This window comes from Gadus morhua, chromosome 20 (genome assembly GCF_902167405.1).
Source record: "Gadus morhua chromosome 20, gadMor3.0, whole genome shotgun sequence".
Taxonomy (NCBI): domain Eukaryota; kingdom Metazoa; phylum Chordata; class Actinopteri; order Gadiformes; family Gadidae; genus Gadus; species Gadus morhua.
The window spans coordinates 16644506-16654505 of NC_044067.1; the positions used below are offsets into that span (position 1 = coordinate 16644506).

Consider the following 10000-nt stretch of genomic DNA (forward strand, 5'->3'; position numbering starts at 1 on the left):
CCCTCCCTCCCTCCCTCCCTCCCTCCCTCCCTCCCTCTCTCTCTCTCTCTCTCTCTCTCTCTCTCTCTCTCTCTCTCTCTCTCTCTCTCTCTCTCTCTCTCTCTCTCTCTCTCTCTCTCTCTCTCTCTCTCTCTCTCTCTCCTCTATTACACCCAGGAGAGGAGAAGTCCTTGGGTCACTTAATGTAGCGTGTATAGCTATCTGAGTAGCGTGCAATACAGATACTCATGTAGCTTAAGGTGTTCAATGTTTCACCCTTCACTTTACCTCGCATAGCCTTGTAGCCCCCCCCCCCCCCTCTCTTCCCTCAAACCCCCTCACAACCCCAAACCCACTCAATGAGATCCCGAAATGCGGGGCAGTATCTCAGCTATTCACTGTTCTTTTCCGCTTACTTCCTCATGAAAGAAATACTTAAAACCCCTTTGTTAAATACCGTTCATCTGAAGAATTACCCTGTAGCTAATCCGTTACCAAATCTATAGCCACTTTTTGTCCATTGAAAAAGTGATGCGTTGTCCAATCGTTTCAGGACAACTACGTTTATAGTCAAAGCCAAACTCTCCACTCCCCCGCAGCAACAGTCAATAATGGCAATTTAGTTAGTACAATTCTGTTTTCCAGGAAGCCTGAAGCGAGCATCTGGCTAATTCACTTATAATCAAAGTTTTAACGCCAATTCACTGCAGCTATATCCAAAGTCCCAGCCTCCAATCACCTACGGTTATAACCCAAGTCCATTCTCCAATCACCTACAGTTATAACTCAAGTCCATTCTCCAATCACCTACAGCTATAACTCAAGTCCATTCTCCAATCACCTACAGTTATAACTCAAGTCCCATCCTCCAATCACTTGCAGTTACAACCCAAGACCCATCCTCCAATCACATAATGTCCTATCTTATTCTCACCTGTTTTGTAGATCTCGTAGCGCAGTGAGAACCCTGCCCCTTGGTGGGCGTAGTCCGACACAAACTTGATGTGGAGGGAGGGTCCGGACGATATGATTGGTGCAGGGGCGATGTTGCTGCAGTGCTTCCCCAGCAGGTCAGCTGTCTCCGTGTTCCCGTCGTGGATCTCGATGTAGTCGTACCTGGACGACGAAGAAGAGAATGTACATTATAGGTACATGTCACCCATAAAGTTACCTTTGATATCTCTTACATTTATTCTGTTCTGCAAAACCGCTGTAACAACCTACTGTTTCCCCCCAAAGTACCCATCTCAATCTATCCGATCATACTCAAATCTCTCTACTTCTATATTGCATGTTTCCTTTAAATCATTGTCCTTTATCGATTGCCCTTCAAATTTCTTTAAAATGTGATTCTTGCCTTTATACACCGGTGTGCCCATAAAAAGAGGGATTTTATGCATACATTTCAGCATCGCTTCGTGACGTTTATGCTATGTAATAAACCGGCTTATAGACGGACTGGAGGCCTGCGACTGCAGCAGGATTTTATACGCCCACTGATTTATGTATAGCTGCATTGCTGTTGACATTTGACAGCGATGACTGGAGCAGAGAGAGGGGGTGAAGGGCTGAAATAACGAAGGTATGAATATAATGGGGAGGAAAACCACAATGATGGATTCATTCTGATTGAAAAAAGAGAACAAGAAAGCTGCCTTGGAAGTTACATTTATTTGCGTGACTTCCCTTCAACCAGCCTGGGCTAACCAGCCTTAAATAAAACAACATTTCCCCCCCGGCGCTATAATGGCATTATAACAGGAATAAAAGCAGAGCATGGATTTGAAACGCTCTCTTGTCATCTTGCAGCTGTGGTGGCACATGTTGTGCGTGGCGCGGGGCGGGGAGGGGGGATCAAAGCACCGAGATAATTTACATCACATACTTAGCACTGTTTCAAAGGGTATCACATGGCTAATGGTATGGCTAATAGCAACGCTTCTACTACCGTAGATATGTGTCCGCCCCCAGGCCGCTACGTACATGAGGCTGTACCCAACATCAGAGCCCAGAGAGACACTCCGTGGAGTAGAGATTAATGGGGATTCATAACTACATTTCTCTGTTGTCATTACAGAGAGGAATTCACAGGATTTGATTTGAATGTTTTGGTCTGCAGTGAATGATGCTCTGTTTGATCATTTGCTTATTAAAATGCCGGTATTACACCATTGTGAATTTCTTCAATTCATTTTTAAGAATAAGTGGTCTACTTTTAAAGCTTTTTGCCCCAAAGAAATTATACTTTTTTCCGTTAATTAAATAATTTGTTGTGCAATCACATTTTAAGTGGTTACATCAGAATGTTTATGTTGAAACTGTCAATCAATATCCAATATATGAATACTACTCCTTAGGGGTGGGAAATTAGTTGATTCTTCGATGCATCGCAATTCTCGCTGGAACGATTCTGTCTCGATGCAGATAAATTCTGTTTGCCAGAGAGGGATAATTTTTATAATTTAAAAATTATTGAATCTATCTTCAGTGTGTATTGGCCAATCTGATTTGTCTTAACACGATTGCGATTCAGCCTACGCATAGCATGCGCGCAAAATCCCAGCCAGACACAAGAACCTAATTCAAGAGCAGCTTTTTCTTTCATGACATAGAAAAGAAAGATTAGAAAGAAAATAAAACTGAAACCTATTTTTTGCATGCTTCCATATTGTGTTATAATGCAAGCTGCATTGATGATTGCATTGTTTATAGAAAGTCATATTTGTGACCAAAGCTTTCTCTCTTATAAAATATTAGATAAGTTAATTCATCTGTTGATGTCTTTAATGATCATCACAAAAGTAGGAAGTGATTAGCAAACTCTGAGTAGCAAACCCAGATATATAAATATATTTTTGAAAATCACGCATGGAAATGTACATAAAAGAAATTGTTGCATCGAGATGCATCGATAATTGCTTCAGAATCGAATCGTTGACCTCATAATCGGAATCTAATCGAATCGTGAGGTGCCAAGAGATTCCCACTCCTGAGCATCCACATCGGAACATTCTTGTCCATTCTTCCAACGCCTGCGATGTTTATTTCAGGATATCCGTTGTTCAATTGAGTTCTTGTTTGTAGGGTGGGGGGCATGGGTGCTGGAGCATATACATTTCAAACGTACACTTGGGTGTCATGGCGGTGTCGGTGTCTCGGAGGTCGCGAGGTGGAACGTCTACAAACGAATCAATACGCATGACGGCCAGACTGATCTTACAAGCCTTGCTTGTCTGACCCTAGTTGGCCCGGAGTGACCCCTTCCAGCCACAAGGGTCCCCCAATCACAGGCCCCCCTCTTACTGATTGTACCATTCTCCTCCCGACGGGGGGGGGGGGGGGGACGACAGAAAACAGAGGGCTTCAACCTCTCGGGATGGCAGTACAGTCACTTGTTGGGATTGAAGGCGGTGGCCGATGACGACCGTGGAGTCGGTTTGACAGTTATTGACGGAAAGCGGCCATTATAAGCCACTTGCGACAGAAACCTCTGTTTAGGGAGGGAGCGTAACGACGGGAGAGAATCCATTTGTAAAGTAAATGACTATCGACCAAAAGTCGTGCCGTGCTGTTTCGTTATTACTCGTGTATTTCACTCAGACAAAACCGAAGACAGCGTGGAAATTGTGTTAGATTTTTGGACACAAAAGGCCCCCTGCCTTTTGGGTGGTGGGGGGGGGTTTCATTTTAAAGATCTATTTTTACGAAGCGATCTTCTTTGATGTTCAGCGGTCGTAAAGTTCAGCCCTGGTTTGAAAGACCTCCAACATGGCCGATGCCTCCGTGTCTGCACACCGCACACACACCTGCCTGCCACTAAAAAAAGCATGCAGTCAGGAATTCTTTGCACAAACGACTTCACACCGGAGGCCTTTAAGGTGTTAAACGTGGACGGGTTAAGGAATCTGCATAAGAATGCATTTTGACTGCATGTGTAAAAGAGCAGAGATGATGCAGAAGAGGTATCACACAACACTAGATTACATACATACTGTGTACTGTATGCTCCATTGTACTGAGTATAGTATGACACGCTTTGTTGTTTTCTAGGAAAAATGAAAGGGCAGCAGACATTTATTTAATTGGAGGTGGTGTGGAAACCTTCATAATCTCTTATCCATTATCATAATGTCTTTCATTGATGTTGCAGTATGTGTGTGTGGACACATTGATTGAAAAAAGCCTGTAGACACACCTAAAAGCCTGTAGACACACATACACACACAGAACTAAGTACTTTTAAAGATACATTTTAGATTCCCTTAATTGGTCACATCTACATTAGAGACGGATTAGTTATAGTCTGACGTGGTTGGTTATAATCACATCAAAGAGACATCCATCACATGAAACAGCATATAAGTGTGAGTGTATGTGTGTGTGTGTGTGTGTGTGTGTGTGTGTGTGTGTGTGTGTGTGTGTGTGTGTGTGTGTGTGTGTGTGTGTGTGTGTGTGTGTGTGTGTGTGTGTGTGTGTGTTGTGTGTGTGTGATGGTGTGTGTTTGGTTGTGCCTGTGTGCCTGCCTGCATGTGTGTGCGCACACATTAACTATTTGGAGAATATATTTATGTGTGTTAAAGCCAAAAGACAGATTTGATTTGAGTGGGTGTGATTGTGTGTGTGTGTGTGTGTGTGTGTGTGTGTGTGTGTGTGTGTGTGTGTGTGTGTGTGTGTGTGTGTGTGTGTGTGTGTGTGTGTGTGTGTGTGTGTGTGTGTGTGTGTATGTGTGTGTGTGTGTGTGTGTGTGTATGTGTGTGTGTGTGTGTGTGTATGCACATGCATGAGCGTGTAATTGCGTGTGTGTGTTTGTGCGCACATGTGAGTTTCTCAGCTCTTGTCACATTTCCCAAGCACACACTTTCCTCCTCCCGTCACTTCTTTATCTATCTGTCTTTTGTGTGTGTGTGTGTGTGTGTGTGTGTGTGTGTGTGTGTGTGTGTGTGTGTGTGTGTGTGTGTGTGTGTGTGTGTGTGTGTGTGTGTGTGTGTGTGTGTGAACTGTGTGTGTGTGTGTGAACTGTGTGTGTGTGTGTGTGTGTGAATGTTCCTCAGCGCTGTTTTTGACATCTTTGTTTAACTGCCGTTCTCCATTCAGACAACTGAAGTCTCTTTTCTCTCTGTCTTCAATTTTTTTATGACTTTTCCTTTTTTTCCTAATTGTGTCTTTTGTGTCTTTTTTTCTGTCTGCCCTCACCTCCCCTTTTCTCCATCGCTCTATCTCATCTCTCCTTCTCTCACAGCTCTCGCAAATGTTATGTACATAACCAATGGAATCATGCCAGGGAGAGACAAGGGTAGAGAGAGGGAGGGAGAGGGACGGGAGAGAAAGAGGGAGACAGAGAGAGAGAGAGAGAGAGAGAGAGAGAGGGGAGGGAGAGAGAGAGATAGTGAGAGAGAGGTGGACAGGGAGAGAGAGAGAAAGAGAGAGAGAGAGGTGGGAGGGAGAGAGAGGGATAGAGGGAGAGATATATATAGAGGAGAGAGAGAGAGAGAGAGAGAGAGAGAGAGAGAGAGAGAGAGAGAGAGAGAGAGAGAGAGAGAGAGAGAGAGAGAGAGAGAGAGAGAGAGAGAGAGAGAGAGAGAGAGAGAGAGAGAGAGAGAGCATGAGTACATGACGCTGCATTCATTCCGTCAACTCCTCCTTACTGACAGGGACAGGTGTTCCTTTAACCTCCAGTCATCTCTCTCTGTATCTCTCTCGCTCTCTCTCTCTCTCTCTATCTCTCACAGTGACAGCAGAGAGAATTACACAACTTTGCAACATCTGAGTGGGCACAAGTCAACATGCACACGCACCAGCTCACTCTCAAGGTCCCATACACCAACACACACACACACACACACACAAGCACACACACATTCATAGATTAAACACAGTTGTGAGCACACATAAACAAAAACACAAACAGAAACATTTAATGAGAGCTTTTAAGTCGAAGTGTGCAATGCATGCGTATAGTGTTTCTACATAGTTTATTAGTTTGTGTATAGTGTAAGTAGCTGTGTATACCATGGTTACGTTAGTATTCTGTATGGCCTTTAATTTATTGGACTGTGAGATCCCTGACTCTAATGGACTTATTTTGGCGTATGGACTCTTGGGCTCTTAATTGTTGTGTAAAAGTTTTTATGTGCTGTTTTTATGTCTTGCTATGAGGATTGAAGAGATGTGTAATGCAAGACAGAATTCTGTGCAAACAGGGTTAGGGTTACATTAAAGTTTATCCAATCTAATCTTTATAGTTTTTGATGTGTATATCTATGTGTTTCATGGGTCAGTGTGTATATATATTGGAGTGTATACATTTTATGAGTATGTGTATATAAGTAAACATATATAATAGTTACTATAGTGTTCTTCTTAGCCACTACAAGTAAGTTTGCAGATAGTTACGTATATGTGTGTATTTTCGTCTTGGTGCTGAAACGTGTGGAAAGCACATAAACAGGCCTTATACACACATACACATACACATGCACACACAAATACACACACGCACACAGACACACACACACACACACACACACACACACACACACACACACACACACACACACACACACACACACACACACACACACACACACACACACGGTGGTTAATTGCCTTTCACACCGTTCCGTCTCTCCTCAGGTCAGGAGCTATTTCCTCACACCTGCACATTCCCTTCAAACTGCAGGGGGGGCGTACAGACACAGCGGCAGCGGCCAACACACACACGCGTGCACTCACAACACACACACACACACACACACCCACACATACACGCATACACCCAACACAGTAGGCGCTGCATGAGTTCATAGCAGGTCAGAATGATAGTGCTGCAGTTGAGTTGTTTCTGATAAAGTAAGAGAGGAAGAAAGATAGATATGCCTGATAGAGAGAGACATAGGAACCGACTATGACCATTTAGGTATAATAGTCTTCAATCATGTTAGGGGATAATATTCATCTATTTCGCTCATTGTAAATTCTATTTTAAATCTGATATTCTAAATTATATTGAATGGCCATATTATCTCTTGATGTCCTGCCTTTTACCTCCAGAACAAACAGAAAAGTTTGACAAAGTAAAACCACATTCAAACTCCATTCAAAAGCCCCATTCAAATCCCATCAATTGAAATTATGATTAGTGTATGTCATTAATATGGCCCCATGGTTTTCTGACTTGATATGTTTGATTTATTATCCTCAGTTGAAGTAAGACTTGAAGGGTTAGAGTTACCCTAACCCCCCCACACCCTACCCCTAACTCTCTAATCCTTCGTGATTAACCTTCACTCTTCAGGAGGAGAATCAAAGTCCCTGCTGCGACCATAAAAACCCAGCCGTGAGTTCAAAGAGTCGCTCAGACGTTGAAACCATGTGTGTACAGACACACACACACACGCACGCACAAACACACACACACAAAGTCCTTCTGCTCGCGAGACCGGCTGTCGGCTGGGACGCCATCTTGACAGGTGGCGTGGGTCTGCTAAAGTGTTGCATCCTGGGAGAACAATGAGTCGGGACTAAGAATAGACGGTGTGTTTAGACAACCACAGTTCGGGGCGGTAGACGCGGGGCTGCCTGTCTGAGCTGCGATGTTTTAACTGCAGTACCGATTAGCGGTGTGTATTAAGGAGGCGCCGGGGACAGCCCTCCTCACCGCTATTAGATTATCCTCACCATCGCGCCCCTAAACCTGCCCGCCCGCCCCCCAGTGATGGGCAAAACGGTGGGATCTTAATAACCTGCAGATCTTAAGTACCCCAGTATTCACCTGGAACTCCCTCACACCCCAACGCAAACAGAGCTGTGGTATTCACAGCTCTGTTTCCCCTCTCCTCTCCTTGAAAAGCATCACTCAAAACACACCTTTTTCTTTAATCACTTTTAACGTCTAACTCTTCTTCCCTCTCGGTCCGTCGTCCTGCTCCTTCATTTGCCTTCTTTTCAAATGTATTCATTTGCTTTTATTTTAGGTCTTATTAGGTCATGTGTTTGAGTATTTAGAAAACAGCTAGAGAGTAATAATTAATTATCGTTATTACTAATAGAGAGATGAATGGATAGATAGATAGATAGATAGATAGATAGATAGATAGATAGATAGATAGATAGATAGATAGATAGATAGATAGATAGATAGATAGATAGATAGATAGATAGATAGATAGATAGACAGACAGACAGACAGACAGACAGACAGACAGACAGACAGACAGACAGACAGACAGACAGACAGACAGACAGACAGACAGACAGACAGACAGATAGACAGATAGACAGATAGACAGATAGACAGATAGATAGATAGATAGATAGATAGATAGATAGATAGATAGATAGATAGATAGATAGATAGATAGATGGTTATTATTGCCCCAATTTTGGAAAACAATGGGTTGCATGTTTAAACACAGCCCGAAAACACAGTACACAAGACTTCTTGTTACAACACAAGACAAGGCACCTGAATGCGTGTAGACATATTCAAAAGAGAGACCGGGCTGAAGAGTTAACTATGGGCACATGTATCAGTATACAAATTCAGAGCATTGCCGGGTTAAGAAGACCGGCTAACCCTGCACCAGGGATGAATTCAACAGGTTTAGGGACCAGGGTCTGGTCTACGGCCAGGCAGAGCTCTGAAGAACAGCCAAGCTCAGGGGTTTTAGATGACAGAGCACAGAGTTCAGTAAATCACCGGCCTTCTGACCAAGCTACGTCAGATCTAGCTGCGCTAACAACATGCTTCTGTGGCTTAATGACAGGCTAGCTCGATATGCTAGCATACACATGTGTGTTGTTATACATCAGAGTTGGTCTGTATTGCATCGGTGTGTGTGTGTGTGTGTGTGTGTGTGTGTGTGTGTGTGTGTGTGTGTGTGTGTGTGTGTGTGTGTGTGTGTGTGTGTGTGTGTGTGTGTGTGTGTGTGTGTGTGTGTGTGTGCTAAAACTTTCTAAACAAAATGGTGAAGGCTATTTCTAAAACCACTAGCCCTAAAGCTATTGATTAACTATGGTCTACTTATAGCATAAAAATTTGGGAATTTTTATGAGTTGACATATGTGGGAGATTCTTCTAAAAAGGATGAAATGTCATCATTGACTGCTTTTGAAAAGCTATATTTTTAGAAACTAAATGAAAAGGACACACACACACACACACAGACAGACACACAAAGACACAAACACAGCCACACTGAGATGAGGTAGAGTTAAATTATTGTAATATAAATTCAGAGAGTGAAAGATAAGAGTGAGGGTGGGACAGAGAGATAATGTGAGGGATTATAAGGAGTGAGTCAGCGAGTGAGGGGAGAAAGTGATTGAGTGGGGGAGTGAGCTAGGTCTTGTTAGGAGACAGTAGATGACAAGTAATAAGCCTGTTACCTAAGACAGAATTCTGACAGCTTATTTCTGTGTGTGTGTGTGTGTGTGTGTGTGTGTGTGTGTGTGTGTGTGTGTGTGTGTGTGTGTGTGTGTGTGTGTGTGTGTGTGTGTGTGTGTGTGTGTGTGTGTGTGTGTGTGTGTGTGTGTGGGCGCATGTGTGCGTATGCATTTCCATCCCTCACCACTGCCCCCCAGACCGCCATATCGATTGCTTGCTATAGAGGTAACACACATTGATCACATACATCACATGAATCCAAACACATACAAACAAAAATACACACGCATCTGAACATGAATGCTCATTCACACACTGTCATGGTATTGATCAGGTGGAATGTCCGTAAATCTGTGGCCTAATTTTATCATCTGTTCAGCAATTAATTTGGGGTTTGTGTGTGTGTGTGTGTTTGTGTGTGTGTGTGTGTGTGTTTATGTGTATGTGTGTGTTTGGGTGTGTCGTGTGTCGTGTGTCGTGTGTCGTGTGTGTTCGAACCTGCATGTTTGTGTATAAGTTTGTCTGTATTTTAAGGCAATTTCTGCATAGTCGTTTTTATAGTAGTAGTCGTAGTAGCAGCAGCAATATATTACTATGACAAAGGTAAAAACGACTTCAAAGCGTCTGCAATGAGTT

The 10000-nt window shown here is 43.2% G+C and overlaps 1 protein-coding gene across 3 annotated transcripts in view; it reads right to left on the reverse strand.

Moving 5' to 3' along the window:
- Positions 1-10000, reverse strand: part of nrp2b (neuropilin 2b) — a 98203-nt gene that overhangs the window by 70612 nt on the left and 17591 nt on the right. For all 3 annotated transcript variants that reach the window (XM_030343030.1, XM_030343029.1, XM_030343028.1), the window contains exon 3: positions 914-1095. In XM_030343030.1, coding sequence (XP_030198890.1) covers positions 914-1095 — 182 coding nt within the window. The remainder of the gene's footprint in view (positions 1-913; positions 1096-10000) is intronic.